At 39.5% G+C, this 22176-nt stretch overlaps 2 protein-coding genes across 3 annotated transcripts; both read right to left on the bottom strand.

The window, feature by feature from the left end:
* Nucleotides 1-2076: 2076 nt before the first annotated feature.
* LOC114475941 (E3 ubiquitin-protein ligase CBL-like) lies at nucleotides 2077-17380 on the bottom strand. 2 transcript variants are annotated; one of them, XM_028467160.1, is made up of 15 exons: nucleotides 16817-17380; nucleotides 14000-14247; nucleotides 11754-11900; nucleotides 11439-11595; nucleotides 8972-9093; nucleotides 8744-8881; nucleotides 7842-7929; nucleotides 7607-7738; nucleotides 7293-7502; nucleotides 7093-7209; nucleotides 6409-6701; nucleotides 6001-6165; nucleotides 4290-4384; nucleotides 3681-3857; nucleotides 2077-3529 (listed from the first exon to the last, which is right to left on the bottom strand). In XM_028467160.1, exons 1-15 carry the CDS (start codon nucleotides 16958-16960, stop codon nucleotides 3216-3218), a joined length of 2547 nt encoding a protein of 848 aa, XP_028322961.1. In that variant the 5' UTR covers nucleotides 16961-17380; the 3' UTR covers nucleotides 2077-3215. The 2 variants fall into 2 exon arrangements, with proteins under 2 accessions (XP_028322961.1, XP_028322962.1); XM_028467161.1 differs by having other exon boundaries at nucleotides 6409-6698; nucleotides 16817-17379.
* A 1847-nt stretch (nucleotides 17381-19227) lies between these two features.
* On the bottom strand, nucleotides 19228-21347 carry alkbh4 (alkB homolog 4, lysine demthylase). The gene is made up of 3 exons (XM_028467154.1): nucleotides 21219-21347; nucleotides 20141-20332; nucleotides 19228-19891 (listed from the first exon to the last, which is right to left on the bottom strand). The coding sequence occupies exons 1-3, from the start codon at nucleotides 21330-21332 to the stop codon at nucleotides 19370-19372; spliced, it is 828 nt and encodes a 275-aa protein (XP_028322955.1). The 5' UTR covers nucleotides 21333-21347; the 3' UTR covers nucleotides 19228-19369.
* Between the last annotated feature and the right edge of the window lie 829 nt (nucleotides 21348-22176).

The raw sequence follows: 22176 nt of genomic DNA, 5'->3' as shown, positions 1-22176 counted from the left end.
AGGCCTTAAAGTCTGACCGCAACAAGTGTGTGAGTGTTTGCTGCGACTCCCTCAGTGAGCGAACAGGAAGCAGCTCCGGCTCCAAACCGCTGTCAGCGTGAGCTAAAAGCCGCTCCATGCTAGCTCAGGTTTCTCACAGAACACTACGAACATCTGCAACAAATTCAGAGCTGCTCAGTCTCTCTCTGCTCGTTCAGCACTGAGCTGTGATGAAAGATTTAAAGATGTGAAGCTGAGAAAAGCTGATGTTTGCTTGCTTTTCATCTCTTCGTACACAGTTTAGGTTTCCACTTATTTTAAACCTTTCTTCTACTCAACAGCAGGGCCGTGACCTCAGGGTAACCAAACTTTTACAGGTAGAAAAAAAGGTTTATTTAAAACTATCCATATATATATATATATTATATATCCATATAATTTTAGGAATTAATAGTATTGTTTTTTTTAGATTTACCATGCAGGTACATTTCTTAATCTTGTAAATGATCCCCAACAGAAGGAACAGGAATGCAGAATAACCAAAGCTTGAACAACTAAAAAAAGAAACGACAGAGCTATAACTAAGGGGAATGTTTAAAAAAAAAAACAAGCATTGGAATTATTACATTTTGCTCTTTTGTTTTTGAAGGACTTATTTTACATTTTTAATTTCAATGGAATTAGTTCCCCTAAAATCAGTATTTTTACACTAAATTATTCTTTTTCCTCAGGATGTTTCAGTGTAAATCATCAGGATGCCATAACGTCTACATCTACCCTTTCATTCTCTATCAGATGGAAACCGTCTCATATTAAAGCAGAATTTGGACGCGCTGAGACTGTAACAACCTTTTTGACTGAAGGTAGCGTCACTGTTCATCTGCCTCCGGTTAGTGGTTTTTTTCCGCTTCTCATTCTGAAAACGTCACAGTTGGGGAACGCTTCTGATTGGTCGACGCACCGCAGTATGCCCCAAATGTTCAACAATCCTAACTCCAGCCGTGTTGGAAACGCCAAACACGTGCCAAAAGAGTCAGCTGTGCAAAATGCTTCAGTGCGGGACGCACAGCGGGACCTCCGACGCTCCCTAGAAGCGCGTCCACTATATATTGTGAATGTACACTTGCCCCTTTTGACGCATTTGGTGTGAACGCACCATAACTCACACCGATCAGATGTTTCAATAAAAAAAAAAAAAATGCAATAGTTGGATTGTGCTCTACATGTGCTGATGTTTGACACTTTAAACTGTAAATGTTTGCATGTGTGAACAAAAAACGCATGAATCCAACATTAAAGAAAATACAGTTTATTAAAAATCTTAATGGCTTAAAGGCATGAAACCATGGCAACACAATGAATGCAGAGGATATTAAAATAAACAATAAATAAAATATCTACACAGGCAAAACAAAGCAATGAAGACATTGTTTAGTAGGCATGTTCCTGTCAAAGGCTAAAGCAGCACAGTTACACATAGTTAAACGGTAGGTCTGAATCAACACTAAAGGGACCGTCTTCACATGTTGGCACTTCCCAAAGCTCGTTCACTTTTTCCCAGAACATAAATGGAGCCCAGCTGAGTCCCAGGTTTGGTTCATAAGGACGATTAAAGCTGTAGGTCGGGCTTCTCCAAACCTGGTCCTTGAGGGCCACCTTGAGGCTGAGAGGTTCATTAGCAGAGCTGCTTAATGTCACTTAATTAAATTCAGGAGTGTTAGAGCAGGGAGTCGTTTACAATTTATGGCCTCAAGAACCAGCTTTGGACACTGATGTTGTTTAGACATCTTTAGAATCAAAGACAGGCTGAGACGTTAAACGTCCTCAAATGTTTCCAATCAGGCTTTGTTGGTCCTTAATGGGAGCTGAGCTGTATTCCCACCAGCTAAACGCACATTATTTTGGTACTGGTGTACAGTAGAGAGCTTATTACAGTTATGCGAGTATTGGGGTTATGAAAGTTGAGTAGTGGCTCGCCAAACCGGTGTACACTGTGACAGTACGTCACAATGTAACCATGGTAACATTGGGGGGTTGTTAGTGTGGTTTGGAGAAATGAGCAGAGAGAGTCCAGCTTTAGGGTTACTGGTTTACCTGTAAATCCATATTTGCTTGGTCATTTTTTTTTTTTTTAAATCATTTTCTGTATAACATTTAACCCTGGATTACACAAGTTTAAGGCCTGCAAAAAACTTTGATTTTAAATTAACCTTTGTCAGAAAAGTTACAATTTCACAGTTTGGGCCTGAGGGGTAAAGATTTTTAAATTAAAAAAGCTTAAGCGGAGGGGGAATAAAGTATAAATTTGAAAGGTTCTTTATGAAGGAATTTAAATTGTGTATATATATCATTATATATATAAAATTATACTATTATATTTGATACTTTATAATATGAGGGGCTTTACACGTGACTGAGAAATGCAAAGGCTTTGTAGGGTTAATGCACATGTTTAGATGTCTGAGTCCTGCTGATGGAGTGTGATTAGTAAGCGTGTGCAGGCGGTCACGGACAGAAGGCACATTCACTGTGTTACTGCACAAAGAAAATCAAGAAATGAGCTGAAGCGTTTCACTTCCTGTCAGACTATTCTGGGCTACGACCAAAACCTCAGCCTTCATAGGAAGTCAAACCTCTTCAGAATTCTGCTTTAATGTTTGTCCTTTAGAACAAAGCAAAGCATGTTTCAATAACATCTGTTAAAACGTTTTATCCCCAGGTTAGGTTTGAAAACAGCTTTCCTCCATTCCAACATGTTCCTATCACTGTTAGTACTAAAGAGCACAGTACCAGTTACTGAACCAGAGCTCTGCAACATTCACATTAAGTGATACAACTACACAAAGCTGCTGCTGCCTACCCAGAATGCACCACACTGAGCAGCATGGAGTGAAACAGCCAATCACTGGTGTTGAGTGTCAGGGTAACTCAGTGAGGCTCCAACGTTCACCTGTAATAGAACACGTAGGAAAAACACAGTCATGGAGAAGTTTTAAGGCTGAGCTCTGTGTGTGTGTGTGTGTGTGTGTGTGTGTGTGTGTGTGTGTGTGACCACTTTAGATACTCTGAGGATAAACCAGATCAGGATTGTTAGTCAGACCCAAACATTTAGATTTTAACACTCAAACAATTCAGATAATTCCACAAACTTGCTCGCCCTTGGTTTGTGATGTTGGGATGCGTCCTGAACACAGCCACGCCCACAGGAAGTGGAGAGTGTGCTGAGGGTGGAGCGACTATGTGGCAATGTGAGCGGCGGGGGGAATGGAGACAAACTCTCTCAGGATGTTCTTGGCCGTCTCCAGGTTGTTCTGAGCGATCATCAGAGCCTTCTGGATGTCCTGGATGGAGTAGCCCTGGGACATCAGACACTCTATCTCCCCGTTCAGAGCTAGGCTCCCTGCAGGAGGGGGAGGGGGGGTGGAGGAGGTGGAGGGACCGGGGACGTCAGGCAACTCTCGGTTCATGGGTCTCAACCTGCGGTCTGAGTTGGCTCGCCGTGGTAAAGGTTTGGGGGGGCTTTCATGGTCCAGACCTGCTGAAATCATACCTACACACACACACACACACATTAACTAAGAGAAGTAAAGAGCAGAATTTACTGCTTCTAAATCATAAACTCTGAGGGTCATTTATTCGCCTGCTCCCACAAACAGGAGTCAGATATCAGCAGTAGTAAGATGTATTATAATAATACACACTGGCATCTACAGGAGCTTCGATGCTGAGGTTGCTGAAGGCTGAAGAAGAGCTGCTCATGTCCAAAACACTCCTGGTGGGGGCGGGGGGGACGAGGGGTCTGGGACAGTCGTACTCATAAATGTCCTCCACAATGATCTCCTCCTTTTTCTCCTGAGAGGCTGGATGTGGAGGAAAGTCTGAAAGACCAAAATTCACAATTTCCATCGACTCAGACACGTAAACACACCTCGACTCTTAGCGAGGGTTAAAAACCTTCATCCTGTCTATTGACTGTTTGATTTTTAACTATTGAAGAAAAGTGTTAATAAACAAACTCTCCAGAAAATAGGCTAAAGTCATTTTGGTAACAGTGATGCATTAACTAAGTGATTAAATTAGATAAATTAAATAATGAAACTGTTTCAGCAGAACTAAATAAAGAGAGGAAGTGAAGTGTCAAAAAATTGCTGATGTAGACAAAAGTCAACAGAGCTGAATCTAACGACTTTATTCTACTTCTATGACACACAATATGGTGATAATTAACCCTTTTTTGTGCAAGAAATCATTTAAAACTAATAAAACCGTAAAGCGCTGAATAAACAGAATTTTAATTGATGTTTCCTCACCAAGCTCAGGGACCTGTGCCGTCTCAGCCTGACTCTGGATGTTACACATGGACTCATAAACTTGGGGATCGTCTGAGTCGCTGTTACACGCCTCACTGTGGGGGAGGGGAGGGTTAGACAAGACAGACAATGTTTTTAAATGTTAAAGGCAAACCTAACAAGTGCTGTGAGGACAGAAGCTGATTAACAATAAACTACAAAGTTTAATAAGTTTCCATCTTTTCTCAACACTTCACAATAAACTATTAAAGCTTTGTTTACGTGTTCATTGGCCACGTTTATATGGGAGCTTTAATTCCTCTTTAAACTGACCTTGTAAACACTTAGTTCCTAATGCTAATTTAATTCCGAATTAAACTTAAATCCAAATTAAGTGGCTGGTTTATTCCGTTTTTAATTCAGAATTAGATAATTCCTCTTCCTTGTAAACATTTAACTTGTTTAAAGCCGATTTAAGTTCATTCGGATCGTTTTGACTTGCGGCAATGACTCGCTGGTGACGACATTATCCAAGATGGCGGCCCAGACTCCAGCCTAGACTATTTAATAAGAGCCTTAAAAGACATGGACATAATGAAAAGAGTGGATGGTCAACAGAACAGGCTTCACCAAACAGCTGGCACTAGGACCCAGAGGCGGAGTAAATGTGTCCCCGTACTGCATGTACAGGCTGTAATATCACCAAGTTTATCATTTTTACCTGTTCTTAGAGCTACTGTCTTTACCAGGGAGCAAATATTTATTCCTGGTGATTGTTTTCCAGAGTTTTACTGAGCTTTATTTACCAGTGATTAGTTCCTCTCTCTCTTCTGCTCAGGACCAAACTGAAACCGTGTGTTATTGTCGAGCTGTTGCATCGAAACTACAATTAAAAATAAAAGTGAAAACAGTTCTTATGTGTAGTCTTCTGTGTTACAGCCGACAATAAAAGGTTTGTTGTGTGTTTCTCCTGATAGACGTGATACGTCATGTTCGCCCCCTGTCCAATCAGAGCCTTCCCAACACCCAGACCTAAAGCAGAATTATCTAAAGCCGAATAAACTGGTTTTCCATGTAAACCTCAGTTCAGGAATGACCATTTCCATGTAAACACGAAGCAGAACACTTTAATTCAGAATAACTATCATGTAACCGTGGCCAGTGTTTTTCTGTTAATTCTGCTGGGCTCAGAATAAAACAGGTGTAGAACAAAGTTCAAAGTAGGATAATAAGGCTGCAGCGCCCTCTGCTGGACACAGCTCAGTGACTCCAGACATCAGAGGTGCTCGTTTTATCTTTTCATTACTTTAAACTATATTTCTCCGATACTATCCAGATGGAAGGATGTAACCCCTCCATCACACAACCAATGGATCAAAGATATGATGCACAATCTCAAGCTTGTAAAAAATCAGATGCACCCTTAACGGACCTGCTAATAGATATTATAAAACCTGGGACCCATTCTTGAACTATGTGCGGACTTTGTCTGGTCTGGAACCGTGAGTTTACAGCCTGTGTCTTTTTTTTTGTCCTTTTTTGTATTTTCTTCTCCTGCAATGTGTTAGTATACGTTTGTCTTTGATTTGATGGTCCAAATTTTTTCTATATGTATAAGTGTGTTATATAAAACCTGTATAAATGAACATTTTTTTTTCTCTAGCCATATAATATCAGTGCTCAAGGTGACTTAGATGAAAAGCAGCATGTGTCTGTGAGGTGTCATTAGTACCTGATGTCGCTGTGGTTGGCCTGGGGCGGAGCCGGAGGCACTGAGGAGCCTGAGATGACCCAGGAGGCCCCAGACGCAGGCAGAGAGGTGGGACTCATGTACTCGTTCTCCTCACAGTCTGACACTGGCTTCTCCACGCTCTGCACCGCTGCTCCTGGTAGAGACCTAAACACAGTGATGTTTGTTATTACACTTATACCAGCAGATTAATAGCTGAGACTGGGAGAACAACTATGACATTTCAAATACATAATTGAAAATCTAAATATGTTGTTTCTTTTTTTAAATCCATCTTTTAAATATTGGTAGTTATGATCTAGGAATCCTCTCTGTAATGGACAGCAGTTAAATCCATAATGTGTGTGTGTATAAAACATGTTGAACATCACTGCTGTGTAGGTTTAGTACCTTGCAGCCAGGCAGTAAACGGCATTGGTCGCTGCCTGGGGTTTGTGTCCGTCTCCGTTGGTGGCGTTGCTCTGAGGGGTCGGCGACGGGGCCAGGGGGGCTTTGGTGGCGGGCCGTGGGATCATGTAGTTGGCGGCCCAGGCAGGTTGGTCTGGTGTGGAGGGAAGGGGTCTCCTCTGAAGTCTGGAATCCTGTCCAACCAGAGGGGGGCGCTCAGGAGGCGGCGGAGGGGGCAGCTCTCTCAGGGCAGGGGGGAGAGGTAAAGGCTTGTCTCTGTGAGTGGCCGGTACCTGCTTATGGGAGGAAGAGGGACAGAAAAACAAAAAACAAAAACTGAAACAATTCCAACCCTAAACGTCCAGAAGAGAGACGAAATAGAACCTCAGGATCAACATTCAGGCCCAGATTAAAGCAAACAAAGCTTATTTCAGCTGCTGGTTTCCAGGAGGTAACGCTCTTAATCAGAACCAAAGCCCTTTCAGTTTAAACTTCCCAATAAACAGGGACATGATGACAACACAACCCATCGGTCCCCAGTCCACATCATCACAAAATTAATCCAATGGTGAAAAAATAAAAAAAAGGAGAAGGATTTCAGTTTATTGTTGTTGATTTATAAGAGATTCTCTATAAAAACTGAAGTAAGCCCTCTGTGTTACTGGGAGTATTCATCTTTAGTCTTACCTTGGCTGTGGCTCCTGGGCCCAGTACATTGTGGGAGCTGGAGGACCTTTGCTGCAGGAGGTCGAGCCGTGGAGGCACCGGGGGCAGCTGAGAGACAGGAGAAGCTGGACGTTCAACCTGAACAAAAAACACAGCAGGATGTAGCCATGATAGCCTGTCAGCAGTTTAATGTTGAGTGAACAAAGGAATGAATGGTTTACCTTAGTGCAGGCCAGCCTGCTCATGACAAGATTCTGATCTTCTAACCGGTCATCATCCTCTTCCTCATTGGCAGCACTTTCTGCTCTGCTGGATGCCTGAAAACCAGCAAAGGAAGCCCCGCCTGCCTTTGGGTGGAATGGGTCGACGACGATGGGCTCCGTACCTTTAATCTCACAGCGGCAGAACGGGCAACCTTGACCCTCCGACTCCTGCCACGTGCAGACACATTCATAACGTCAAGAAACAGGAAAGAAACCATTGTTCATTAAGGCTGAATATAATCTTCAAATGTGAGAGAGGCTCATTTGCTCACCTGCCAGGCAGTCAGACAGGAAGTGCACATTAGGTGCCTGCACGGCTCGATCTTCACGTCCTTGTCGTTCTCGGCGCAGATCTTGCAGAGCTGGAAAGTGGAGCCCATCTCACAGTACAGCTCGTACTGCTCCTGCAGGGACAAAGAGAGGAGAGGGTAACACACACACACACACACACACACACACGAGGAGAGCAACAGCTGCTTTACTGATTAGAATCGAGGGACGTCAAACCTGAGTGACTTTGATGTGATCCTGAGGAGAAGGTTCGCAGAGCCCTGTGAGGTCTGGGTTCTGAGCACGGCCGTCCGGAAACAGATAACTGGAGACGCACGATGTAGAGGAACACACAGAACACAGACACAGCATGAGGTTTTACCAGCTTTAAAACTTCAGGTTGACTTTTTTTTAAAAAAAGTGCACAAAGATTGATTTTTTTTTTTTTTTATGACGTGTCGTGAAAAGAAAATAATTACATTCATCGTTTGTTCATAAGCCTATCAACATTGAAGAAAAATATTTCCCATAAATTGTAGGGATGTCCCGATAGAACTTTTTCATTTCCGATATGATACCGATATTGCAGCCTTGCGCATCGGCCGATACCGATATTGATCTAATATCAGCATAAATCATACATAATTTAAAAAAAAAAATTCTCTCTTTTCTTTAAGAAAAAATTATGACTTATTTTGTGGTGTGGAATGTTAAAAAAGGCTTGATCAAATGTTACTCAAAGAACAGTAGTCCGCAACAGTAGGTATGAGAAAAACTGACCCATTTATTAATAACCAATTGGTTACTAAATATCTACAGTATTCTACAATTGAATAAAATGAAAAAAAAAAGAAAAGAAAAAAATCGGAAAATCCGGAAATTTGAATCCAATATTTGTTTTCAGGCTATTGGATCGAGAGACCCCTAATAAATTACTATATTCACCATTTTATTATACTATTGATCTAATCTATTACCAGATGCTGTGATAACTAAATGATCGGTAGCATTTCCTTCACCTGTCAGTGGATCTGTTGGTATGGCTGCTTGGTTTATTTCTGCACTTAAATAACTCCAGTGTGATTTTCTGTACATTGCATCAAGTGGAGGAATGTCCCAGTGTTGTAATTGTGACTCACAATCCCTCTCTGTATCCGTCAATGAGAGCTTGGAAAAGGGGTTTATTGTGGGGGATGGTCTGCAGGATGTTCCCGTCGGCCGTCACATAACCAATCGCCCACTGGCCAAGACGGGTGCAGCTCAGCCTGAAGATGTAGCTGAAGGAGAGAAAACATAGCAGTAGCTGAAATTAACTGTTGATCTTTGTTTGAGATTGAAAACATATTATAGAATGTGTGTGTTCTTACCTTCCAGGTTTGTGTATGAACCTGTGCAGTCGAGCTTTGACCTCGTCATATGTGAGAAAGGCCATATAACCAGGGTGTGTGACTGCAAGACTGTTCCAGTTCCTCAAGAGAGACGACCATGGCTGCGCGCACACGCACACACACGCACACACACACAGCAATGATCTAATGAACAAAGAAACTTTTCAAAATCCTCATGCTCCATCTAATGACTATATTTGATCAAATCACTAATTATAATGCAGAATCAAAGGATGAGATGGACTGCAATTCCATCCTGGCTGATGGACAGACACCCAACAATTTTATATAACCTATCCATAAATACACAAACAGAAAAATACACAAAACAACAACAAAAATATACAGTGCTGCAAAAAAGTATTTAGTCAGCCACCAATTGTGCAAGTTCTCCCACTTAAAAAGATGAGAGGCCTTTTGCAACTTATGGGGAAAATATGTATTTGATCAATAACAAAAGTTAATCTCAATACTTTGTAATGGACCCTTTGTTGGCAACGACAGAGGTCAAACGTTTTCTGTAAGTCTTCACAAGGTTTTCACACACTATTGCTGGTATTTTGGCCCATTCCTCCATGCAGATCTCCTCTAGAGCAGTGATATTTTGGGGCTGTTGCTGGGCAACACAGACTTTAAACTCCCTCCAAATATTTTCTATGGGGTTGAGATCTGGAGACTGGCTAGGCCACTCCAGCACCTTGAAATGCTTTTTATGAAACCACTCCTTCATTGCACGGTTGGTGTGTTTGGGATCATTGTCGTGCTTAAAGACCCAGCCACGTTTCATCTTCAATGCTTTTGCCGATGGAAGGAGGTTTTCACTCAAAATCTCACGATGCATGGCCCCATTCATTCTTTCCTTTACACGGATCAGTCATCCTGGTCCCTTTGCAGAGAAACAGCCCCAAAGCATGATGTTACCACCCCTATGCTTTACAGTAGGTATGGTGTTCTTACTCCTCCAAACAAAAGGAGTTGAGTTTTTACCAAAAAGTTCTATTTTGGTTTTATCTGACCATATGACATTAGCCCAATCCTCTTCTGGATCATCCTAATGCTCTCTAGCAAACCTCAGACGGGCCCAGACATGTACTGGCTTGGGCAAGGGGACACGTCTGGCACTGCAGGATTTGAGTTCCTGGCGGCGTAGTGTGTTACTGATGGTAGCCTTTGTTACTTTGGTCCCCGCTCTCTGCAGGTCATTCACTAGGTCCCCTCGTATGGTTCTGGGATTTTTGCTCACCATTCTTGTGGTCATTTTGACCCCACGGGGTGAGATCTTGCGTGGAGCCCCAGATCGAGGGAGATTATCAGTGGTCTTGTATGTCTTTCATTTTCTAATAATTGCTCCCACAGTTGATTTCTTCACATCAAGCTGCTTACCTTTTGCAGATTTAGTCTTCCCAGCCTGGTGCAGGTCTACAATTTTGTTTCTGGTGTCCTTTGACAGCTCTTTGGTCTTGGCCATAGTGGAGTGTGACTGTTTGAAGTCATTATCAGTATAAAATACACCTGTCCACAACCTCAAACAGGTGCCATTAATACAGGTAACAAGTGGAGGACAGAGGAGCTTCTTAAAGAAGAAGTTACAGGTCTGCGAGAGTCAGAAATCTTGCTTGTTTGTAGGTGACCAAATTCTTATTTTACCAAGGTATACCCATGATGAAAATTACAGGCCCCTCATCTTTTAAGTGGGAGTACTTGCACGATTGGTGGCTGATTAAATACTTTTTTGACCCAATATACATATTTATCCTAAAAACAAACAAGGTATACAAATTAATTGCATCTACAAAACAACAAAAAGCCACAAAAGGACTCCAAAAACACAAGATGAAAATAAACGGAATAAAAAATATATACAAAACTACAATAAAATTACAAAAAACCTCTTTTTTTCTTTTCTGTAATAATGCTCAAATCAGTCATTATTCTAAATTCTGACATGGATCATATAACATGGTCGTCAAATCAGAAAAATCACATTTTTGTGGCCTTTACTGTTAGTAAAGTTGCCAACCTCTGATCTACAGAGACGTTCAAGTATTTTTGCATTCATACAATCACGAATATAGAACTTGTGTAGAAGATGCAGTAAAAAGGCCCATCATTAATTCAATTCAGCCTTCCAGCTCCAAACCAATGTAGTACTGTAACGCTGCAGTTCTCCTCCACCCAGTGGTTGAGAAGGCCCTTCTCTGTGAGGTTGTTTACATACAACAGCACTATAAACAAAATATTTAGACAAGTGTGTCCTCATTTTTTAAGCATGAGGTCTGTTTGCAGCTGCTGCGCTAAAACATCTACACGAATCTGTGCCTGAAATTTTGCGTCTTAAAAGTCTTTTCATGCTTTTTTGTGGGGGTGTTGGACTTTAAATAACCTCTGTACAAACAGCAGCATTGTGTCGTACATACCAGAATGCCAAGCTGTGGAATTGTCTCACCTGGAAAAGCCGTGTGAAGATGTCGAACTCAAACACCGAAATGTAGTCGTTGCACGTGAGGTCGATGGTGGATTTTAGAGCCATGGCTTCCAAACCTGAGCTGATTGGATGGAACTCATGAAGAGCCTGACGAAATGTCCTCCATGGCACTATGGTCCTTCACAGGAAGGAGGGAGGGGAGAAACAAAATCACCTTACGTAGTGACAAACACTCGGACCTTAGGTCTAAAACAAGCAACTGTGCAAAAGTAATTGATGTAAAAGAAAGCGTCCAGCATTGGGTTGTACTGACAACTCGCTAAATGAGAAACCTACTTGTCCCCGAATGACCTTCTCCAAAACTCAGCAGCATCAGCTTTGGTGATCCTGAAGTTGTCGCCCTGAAAGAGGCCGTTGGGGAAGATGGCTTTTAGCTCCGCCAGCATGTGACTGAAGATCAGGGACAGCTTGGTCAGGTTACGTCTGAGGAAATGGAAGAAAGAGCAATGAGCGACACGCAAGTTTTATTACAAAAATGAATCATACAAAATTGAATTGAAGTTAAAACACAACTTTAAATATAGTTTATTTTTGGCTTGTTTGCCAAGTAAAAACCCGCATTTTTTTTAACTTACAGTACAAATTTTTATTTTTCTAAACATACATTCTAGTGTGTATATGCCTCCTCTACCTTTGAGGATGTAAAACTAAACGCATTTGTCCCACAACAACATTTATATTTTTAACTACATTTATATTTTCATTTAAGTAAAAAACACAGACCTGCAGTGTTGCACCTTTTATTTTGTGTTGCTGACCCACTTCCTAGTGGATATCATTATAGGAGTTGCTATAAATGTATCTTGCTTAGTGCTTCTCTCAGTAAATCCTCCAATGGCTGATTACTGGTAATCTAACCCTGGCGTGTAGTTGATGCAGAGGAAATGCTTGAAAGACCTTTTGCTTAGTAATGGCTTTGAGAGAAAGAGGAAGTGGACCCGATTGTGACATTTTAATCATTTGTTTATTGTACATTTTAGCCCACGCAGCTGATGCTCTTCTGCCTGCAGACAGACCAATCTGTCTCAATCTAAATGTTACAAATGTAAGGCTACATTTTGACACATTTGTACAATTCGTGTCAGCAAAATTTTTACATTTTTTGAGGTTCAGCAAAGCCACAGCCAAATTGATTGCAACTGATGGGTTTGTGGCATACATGCTGTTATCAAGAAAAAAGTTTAAAAAAACATTTTAAAAAAAAGAAGTGGTTACAAACAGATTTGTGTGGCTGCTAGGATCTTTAGCTATATACAGTTCTAGAAATTAGTGATAGACCAATATGTTTTTTTTCAGGGCCGATAACGATTATTAGTTGTCAAAGAGGCTGATAACCAATATTTGGAGCTGATATTAATTTGCAGTAAAAGTAAAAATATTGGTGTAAAATAATTTCAAGAATAAAAAGTATTTTCAAATTAGCAACAAAAGGTGTTGTCAGTTTCATCAGCTTCTCATGCTGACTACGCACACGCATAACCTCATTGTGCTTCCCTGCAATAAAACTAACTGACTTTTACTATCTCTCATACAGATATATTATGACTATTTCCCTATTCAAATTATCAGCAACCATGTTTCCAGTAATTAAAGCTTGCATGATTGCATGCGTGTGCGTGCGTTACCGCTGCATGTAGCTTTCACTATTGATTGGCTGTTACCTGAGCTCTGCATCTAACCAATCACATGTTGTTGTGGGTGGGACAAAGCTGGAGACAGGGCAGTGACTGCAGGTGGAGAGGTGTGCTGCATCAGAGCCAAGATAAGCTCATTTTAAATTGATCTCTTATCAATTGTCGGATTAAAAAAAGGCTGATGGCGTTATGAGTCAAAATGCCAAATATCAGTGCTGATAATCAGTCTATAATAATGGAGAGATTAGAGGGTAGGGCTGTACATTCTAATTTTAATCGTGATGATTGTTTTTGATTCTCACAATTAAACTAACCTGATATTTTTATTTAAAATATGGGCTCTGCACTCTGTAATAGTGCATTCATTCAGTTAGCCTTTGGCACATTTTAAATTAGAGTTAATTTTTTTTTATTATGTTTTTAATATAATTGTTATTTAAATATTAATTTTGCACTGTAAACTGTACACGGTTGTTTAAAAGTAGTGTACTAAAAACAGGTTTTTTCCTAACATGATAAATAATTGTGATTATAATCGTGATTATCATTTTGACCATAATCGTGCAGCCCTACTAGAGGAACACAGAAATGCTGAGTTAATGGATGAATTGGATCCTACTACTATATGTTTTCTTCGTGTGAATTAAATTTTACATCATTTCAAAAACTCCACACAGAAGGGATACAGAGGATGGAGCACATTATGATGCTTTGTAATAATGTATTGAAATGAAAGATTAGTGACATTTCCTGCTCTGATACTCAAAGAATTTTAATTTTGTCTTTTTCCGCCTTTTAATTGAAAGAGATGATGTCTTTTTTCCCGGTTTCACGTGAGGCAAAAACTCGACAACAGGATGTTTTTTTTTCATCCGGTCATGGGCTCACCTGGGCTGGGAATTCTCCTCGTACATTCTCTCCTTTGCCTCCTTGAAGAGGCTCATGGTCTGCTTTGTCTTGTTGGTCAGGTTCTCCACAACCACGCGGAAATACTCGTTCTCCCCGAGGATCTCCATCTTGCCCTCGTACCTGGACAGCACGGTGCGCAGGTGCTGGTAAGTGTCCGGGAGCAGATCCAGGATGTAGGGTGGGCTGTTCTTCAGTGCCACCTTGGGGTTCTGACACAGACGCACCACCTGAAAGGAAAATATGAAAGACCAGATCAGAGACTAATGGAAGACTGATTATAGCATAAACAGGAGGAGATGAACAGCGACGACATTGTGTAACATGAAGTGGTTTGGTCTTAATAAAGCAGAATGATATAACAGCATTATACAGCCTGAGCCATGTTTGTTTAAAACCTGTCCAGCCACCTGACCAAGACTTTTGAGCAAATATTAACATTTCCACACATTCACCAATAATCTGAAATTTTAAATTTTGTAACACTGGAATGAGAAAGAAAGCTAAAGCCAAGAAAAGAAAAATTCCATAGGAAAATGTAAATCATTTCTAATAGTTGGCTCAAAGGCTAAATTAATCTGTTTTTTTTTCCTTCAAAGGTTTACATATTTTAAATGCTTTAAGACTGCAAAAACATCAAGTTTCTCTTTAGCAACACTTAACCTACTTAGTAGACATGTTTATTTTGTGAAAAGATAGATGATTGTATCCATGGTAGTTTAAAATATCAGTCAAACAATAAAAAAATTGTTTAGCGATAAACCAAATATTTACAGTACGTGGGGATGCTACTAGTGTGGGATATTAAATAAAACAAACTATATAAAAAGTATCCAAAATAACATTTTCTTCTAGTCACAACTACCATTTATATTTTTCATGCTCAGTTTCAGTATTTTAACATTTGTTTTGAATAAAATACACTATCAATGGCACAATGAGTAACAATTGGATGTATTCAATCTTTGACAGAACTCATTTACATTTTTTGTCTAATGCTGCAGTACTGGAAACTATGATATCATTTATAATCCGTTACAAAAACAAATGAACCACATAAACCATAAAGACAACCTCCATTCTTGCAGTGTGAGGCACTATATATATACTGTATATCACACCTTTATCTGGCGCCATCACTCTCACTCGTCTCCATCACTTCTGACTAATATCTTTTGACACGATATCTCAACATCTATTTCATTTCAGTTTCAGTTGAAGCAAAATGAAAAAAGATGAAACAGAAGATGAACACACCGTCTCTAATCAAATACTTAAAAAAAAAGAAACAGCACAAACTCCTTAGAAAACCACTGTGCCCTAATTCACTGGGAACTTCCCAATTAGACGGATCTCTGGGAAATAAATGTGCCCCAGTTTACATTGGCTCCACTTTCTTGTCGTGAACATTCTTACAGCCAGCTGTTTGAACAAAAATAATTTATTGTAAAGATATCAAGTCAATGCACCATGAAAACAATATATAGTGTATACATAGTGTATGTCATGGTGCTGAAGTCTATGCATGTAATTGGTTATGATTGCAGTACTTCCTGTTCAGATCATGTATGAAAGGCTTGGTTGTGGTGTGTGTGTATATGAGATCTAACGTCATGTACAGAGGATGTGTGTGCACTTTGAAAGCTCCAATGTATTTAGGTTGTCTGTAGTTTGCACCACGTGCATATTTCTAGTGTATACACATGTCTAGCAATGCAATGAGTAGCGATAGTTGCCGAGAGTTTACACGTTCACCCCAAAATAATCATAGTTTTTTTTCCCCTATAATCTGGTTTCATTACATGGTCCGTTGAGATTTCTAATTTGACTGTAGGAGTGAGTGTGTCTGTCTGCAATGGTCTGTTGACCTGGGTAGGGTGTGCCCTGCCTTTAGTCCAGAGTAAACTGGAATAAGATCCTGTCTGCACCATGCAACCCTAAAAAACACCAACAGTAGCAAAGCTGAAGTGAAGCATTTAGAACACGTTGTGTTTACTCTGTCTGCATAGAAAAGATTGAAATGATTACCTAACTCAATGCTTGGTGGTGTCTGGTAAATGGTTTGCTATTTTAAGTCTTTTCTGGGAAACGGCTCCAACTATATAAATCCCAACAAACGAGAAGTTCTAAAATCTGTTTTAACTTCCATTGACAACTCGTGTTTATTAGTATGCAAGCAAATCAGTAATGACTGTTTAAAAGTCACTAAAACAAATGTAAAAACTGACTTCAGATTGGAAAAGTACTTAAAGGTGAATGAATCGCTTAATTTGGTTGTTTGTCTGTTTACTTACATTCTTATTAGTAATACACATGAATCAAAGTATTTAGCAGAAGCTCAAGGCCTCAGAATAAGAAAATTCTCCCCAAAAATTGTATTCCTAAAAGTGTTTATTTCCAGAATTAAAACAAAATGACTTTAAAAGTATACCTTATAAAAGAAACATGCTTAATTCATTCTTGTTTCTATTTTATTATGAACTCAAGTCGTCCAGAACTTCCTCTATCTTAAAAGTTGCAAAAAACAGGAAGACCTACTACTTAGTCAAAAAAAAAAAAAAAAAAAAAAAAAAAAAAAATTATATATATATATAGATATATCACCAGTATTACAAAATTTACATTATCTTCTCATTTCAAGGCACAAGACAGAACTATTTATTTACAAGTCTATGTAATAATATTCCTTTCACTCTTTACTGTGGTGTAACAATTGGCACAATATAAACTTTATACACATTTGCATAGTGTGTTAAAAATGTTGTCGTGTGTATTACGAATTCTAAGGGTTTAATTTACCTTATCCATCAGCTTCCAGCATTTCTCCACCATTTTCTTATCGACCACTGCAGGCTGGTGAGGCTGGACAGGCTGTTGGTGAGGCTGAAATGCGTCCTTCATCAAGCCGATGAGACCGGCGCCCCTCCTCGGATTCCCGGCCATAAAGTCGGACAGTGACCGGGGGGTTTATCCCCGGAGCTGGAGGAGGAGGAGGCTGGTTATTCCTGACACCTTCAACAAGCAGGCCCTCTGTGACCTGCTGTGTTCGTAGAGAACAGAGGTAATGTCATTTGTCATGCACGGGCTGTCTGAGAGCGGAACAAAAAGCCTGCTGTGTATCCAGCGGCTAGCTAACAGGCTACATGAGAAAAGCCTCCGAGTGCGTTAAAATCCCACAACCGGAACGTACTCGCTGTGTCGGTGTATCCGCCAACAGAGTAACAGAGCTAGCAGTGGTGAGTAAAGTCCCCCCACCCTGAGGAATGAGCGGGTTTACGTTAAACTCCGGGCGTTAATAATCCACAGCAGCGACCAGCAGCGCATCACCAGCAGCAGCTCACAGGGACATCCGGCTCAAAAGCCGCCTTCAGAGTAAAGCACGCGAAGTAAACAAAGCAAAAAAAAAAAAAAAAAAAAAGTAATACTGTTTTAAAATACAAGGTTAGGTATAATGTAAAAAAATCTATATTTTACAAGTTCTACAATGAAAAATGATCACTGAAATATTTAAAGAAACACTGCAGCACAGCGTTTGTCTCCACCAGCGACCCCACCCTGCTACCAGCTCATTATAATGAAGACAGTTGCCATGGTAACATGTAAAAGACAGACTTTCTCACGTAGGAGGACCAAACTGAAAGAAAATACTTTAAAATGTTACGTTTCTTTAATTAGGTTGTCTGTATACGTTATACATTTAATACATAAAAATTACACAATTATACTACGTTATCCTACTGTCAGTGTAATGCATTCAGTTACACGTGGTCATTTTCCCAATGACTAATGCACATGAGTCAAACTGGAGGCCCAATTTAGCCCACTATAGCCCACTGGAAAAACGACTGGGAAAATTTTTATTTTTATACCAATTATAGTTCAGTTATAGATGTTTGACTGATGGCTCGCTTTTCGGTGGCGCAGTATTGATAAGATAGTTTTTACTTCCTTTATTTAAAAAAAAAAATAAATCAAACTGAGTTGAATGTTGGCAATTAACTAAAATTTTTTAACATTTTAGGAATAACCATTTTTTTTTTTTTTTTCAATATTAGCAAAGATAAGGTGCTCTTACTAGCTGTATTTCACCCACGGGCCTTAAGACCGACACTCCTGTGCTATTGAATTAATGCAAAAAAATAGAGAGAATACAAGAAACACAACAAGACCTCTTTAAAATTATTTATAATATGCCATTTCATAGAAAATGTATGAGTGAAATAACAGAATATGCAGTTTTACACCAAGCAGATGGTGGTGATAGTTCACTACATTATCTCAAGGTACATCCTAGCTTCCCTCTTCCATAAACAAAAAGTTAAAAATAAGAATTTATCATTAATAATAATAATAAATATGAATAGTGTAGTGTAAATACATATACACACCGCAAGTCGTTTCTTAATTAATCACACTGACCACACACACTTTCCCCTTCATTATGCAAACACTAACAGGCACTTTATAACATAACTGCTGACAAATAAATATTGTATGTATATGCGTCTATTCCTTATTATTATTTCTTACTAATAGTCTGTTATTTTACCCTTGATAGTTCAGTTCCCTTTAATCATTCTAAGTTTGTCAATTCAATCCTTTTCTTCATTCTTTGCTGTTTTAACAACTCAAATTCCTCCACTAAAGCTGTATCTTATGTTACTGAGGGAGTCTCGATGCTACGGAATTGCTAATGGAACACATTGACATCCAAATTGTGATATCAGATGGAGCTAGTAATAAAATAAAAATCCATTAAAACTAAATGTCTTAGTATGCATTAAAACATGGAATAAATGAAGAAATAACAGCACTCTGATATTAAACATATTCTTTTAAACTAACTTTAGCTGAAATAGTCTCACTTAATCATTACACAGGCAGACAAACTGGTAAAAACATAATTCATAACTGTGTTGCTCAGCTATTGACAACAGGTTGACTTAACGACATCTACTGGTAAGTGTAGCAAATAGGATTTGCATTTCAATTACTGTACACAAATTTCAAGCATTTCATAGTTCCCAACAAATTATGTGATAATAAACCGTGACAGTAAGACATTTTTGTTCCAGACATTTTTCACTTAACATCTAACAAATTACAAATTGTAACTTAGTCAAATTTGTAATTTGTGGGACCAAACGATTATCTTTATAAAACGTCTAATAAAACTGTTTGTTGAAAATGTTTTTACAATTATAAGCCTGAGTTTAATATAAACATCAGATCCCTTCTTATAAATCAGATCTTGCACTACCAGTGAAGGAACTGATCTTCTAATGTAATATAACCTGAGGAAGTTTGGAGTCTCATTTACAGATTTCACCTCAGCTTGAAGGCAGTTCCTGATCATGACGGAGCTCCTTGGTATCTTGAAGCCACTTCCAGCAGCTTAGTTCCCAGATTTGCCTGCTCCCCTCCAGGTAGGAACTCTGCAGAAAGCTCTCTGTACGTGCTGCACACTCTGCGGTCATGAATGTCCTCCCTGTGGATGGCGTGTTTCCACCGGTGCCGTGCCTCGCCGAACAAAACCACTAAAGATCTACGAGGAAGCTGCACAGCGACATGCACGGCCCCCATTAGTCCCGCCTCAGGCAGCCCCTCGTCCACAGACATGGTGAGAGTCGTGTCCGACAGCATGTTGATGGTGACCAGCCGCTCCCCCCACAGCCACGAGTCGTCCAGGTGAGCGTCGATGGCGGAGCCGCGTTCTGGATGGTAGTCCAGGTTACACTGCTCCACTGGTTCAAAGTGTGCGAGAATGGGCTCTCGTTGCATACGAAGAACTAGTTTGTGGCTTAACATTGGCAGCCCAGAGAAGTCCCCCACACGCACTTTCCTCTTCTTAAAGTTCACCTTGGGGCCAAAATCCTGTAACAAAATGAGAAAATACTTTTGTTTATGATATGAATTACATACATTTCTACGGTAAGATTTGCACCATGACTTCCAACTTTACTTCATAAAGTAATAAAAAGCTTTACAACTTCTTCAGACCAACACAGTCCATGAGTGTCTTCTTGATTTGATCATAAGGATAGTGTACCATATGTATTTCTGATCAGTTGTGTCAATCAGATGTGTCTTTTCATCCAAATCACCATTGTGCGTTCAGCTAACCTGCTTTTTCCGACCAGACTGAGACTGAATCCACACGTCCTTGTCCATTGACTTTAACAGCTCGTCCTCCTCTTCTTCAGAGATGAAGTTCAACCACAGGAAGACTCCAGGATAAGGGAAGGAAGCTGCTGCTGTGGCATTTTTGCATGTGGCGACCCTCATTTCAGGATTATAGTGGAAATGATGCACAACCTTTAATAAGTCAATAAATGCACAAAATCACAAACATTGAAACAAAAAATTTAAACTTGTAGAGAAAAAAAAGAAAGAAACGTAAACCTGAACAGGATGAATGAGTGGAGAGTTTGAGCGCCTCATTGGAAAGCTTACTAATCCCTGACATGAGATCTCCTACAGATACATGTTCCCCATGTCTACGATCAATGGTTTTGAATGTGTCCATTCTCGCCTTGACGACATATAAAAGTATGCCACGTTTTATTTATCATTGATGATGAACAACAGTATTACATAGGTGTGAACAGCAAATTTATCATTATATTATATGTCACTTATTTCATTCTTTTTGTGGCATTGTATGAGCAAGCAACTCATACAGCAAAGCTTTTTTTATTATGTGACAATGGAATACATCTTCAATCATCAGTGCAAATGATTATCTTTTAACCATTTTTCTTTATGGCAAACTTTAAATAAACGTTGCATGCCACAGTCTTATTTTTTAGACTGTTCTCAAAGGTCCCACCTGACAGACGTACAGTATTTACAGTAGTTTCTTTTGTTTGAAAGATGTTAAAAGTAGTCTGATTAATTAAAAACATCAATTCTTAGCATATTTACAATTTACTGCAAAAAGTAAAAACCATGAGCTGTGTGTATAATCGGTCAAAACTAATCGGTCATTACTAATATTAGATAATTTAATTAACAACCAGAGAAAAATAACATGCACATAATCACGCAATAATGTTATTTTTGTTTCTAAAACCCAATTTAAGAGACGTCAACAAAATGTAAACAAGAAATTGTCCTTTATAGACTTCCGTAGTTTAATTTGAGCGACCGTTATGGTGTGATTTCTGATTCTGCTTTGGAATAAAAAGGTAGTTTTGAATACCTCTGGCTCTCTCGGAAGTGGTAGATCATTCTCCTTGAATCTCTCGCAGACTAGACACCTCCGAATGCCTTTACAGCCACATGAAGTCACACCACCCCTTCCACCGGCCGCCATCTTTATTTCCTGTCTTCTTCGTCTGTTTGAAATGCAGCGCGAGGATAAATTACCGCCACCTAGCGAAGTTTAACATTAACATCAAGTCGTTTTTTATTTTTGCCATTTTAAGAGTTTCTGTCTAACTCATTGATTTTTATTTTAAAATAATTTTTCAAAAAATATTTTAAATACTTTTTCATTGATAATCTAAACACACAACTAAAATATTTTGAACTTGAGCAGATTGTCATCTCTAAGTAGTAATATTGAACCAAAATAGCATACAACATAAATTGCACTTAAATATTTTTTTTCTAATGGAAAAAAACCCCACTACCAGTACTACATTTCTGCTCTGGACCAGCATTGTAAAACTGAGCCAATTTTAGCTGTTAAACTAAAATAACTTTGACATTCTGTGGAGACGTTTGGCCTCTGCACAGTCTGTCCTCGTAAACCCTGTCCAGATTATATTGGGTCAACAGATTTTACAATGATTGTGTAGCTAAAGGTTTAAAGATATATTCCAAGATGTTTATTGTGGCAGAAACAAGAGAGCAGTGAGCCACGATGATAGATCACAGCTGTGAGAGAAGCTGCAGGCATTTTCTCACGTAATCCTTAGATTGTGCAGGCAGAGTGAAGCACCTCACGGCTGTGTTAAACATCTCTAAGCTGCAGGGCTGACGGAGGAGCCTCTGAGAGCAGGGGAGGTGGTCAATATGGTCACGTTATGTAACAGAAAGGTGAGATTTTAGCTTCTTTTGGAGGTGGAGGAAATTCAAACAAGATACAAATATTAGAAGCAGGTAGAAAATTTGTTTAATCAGAAGTTAATTCTCTTTAAACCATAAGCGTGCAA

This window comes from Gouania willdenowi, chromosome 14 (genome assembly GCF_900634775.1).
Source record: "Gouania willdenowi chromosome 14, fGouWil2.1, whole genome shotgun sequence".
NCBI classification, from domain to species: Eukaryota; Metazoa; Chordata; class Actinopteri; order Blenniiformes; family Gobiesocidae; genus Gouania; species Gouania willdenowi.
Note: the sequence above shows the minus strand (reverse complement) of the source record. Positions and strands in the feature narration are given on the sequence as shown.

What these genes read in the sequence shown, in the direction of transcription:
- LOC114475941 (XM_028467160.1), bottom strand. Translation starts at nt 16,960, where the DNA reads ATGGCCGGGAATCCGAGGAGGGGCGCCGGTCTCATCGGCTTGATGAAG. An exon ending in TCTTCACACGGCTTTTCCAG is followed by an intron (nt 9,094 to 11,438) that starts GTGAGACAATTC and finishes GTGTGCGCGCAG; the next exon opens with CCATGGTCGTCTCTCTTGAG. An exon ending in CCTGTCTGACTGCCTGGCAG is followed by an intron (nt 7,503 to 7,606) that starts GTGAGCAAATGA and finishes TGCACGTGGCAG; the next exon opens with GAGTCGGAGGGTCAAGGTTG.
- alkbh4 (XM_028467154.1), bottom strand. Translation starts at nt 21,332, where the DNA reads ATGGCGGCCGGTGGAAGGGGTGGTGTGACTTCATGTGGCTGTAAAGGC. An exon ending in CACTTCCGAGAGAGCCAGAG is followed by an intron (nt 20,333 to 21,218) that starts GTATTCAAAACT and finishes GACTTATTAAAG; the next exon opens with GTTGTGCATCATTTCCACTA. An exon ending in AGTCTGGTCGGAAAAAGCAG is followed by an intron (nt 19,892 to 20,140) that starts GTTAGCTGAACG and finishes ATTTTGTTACAG; the next exon opens with GATTTTGGCCCCAAGGTGAA.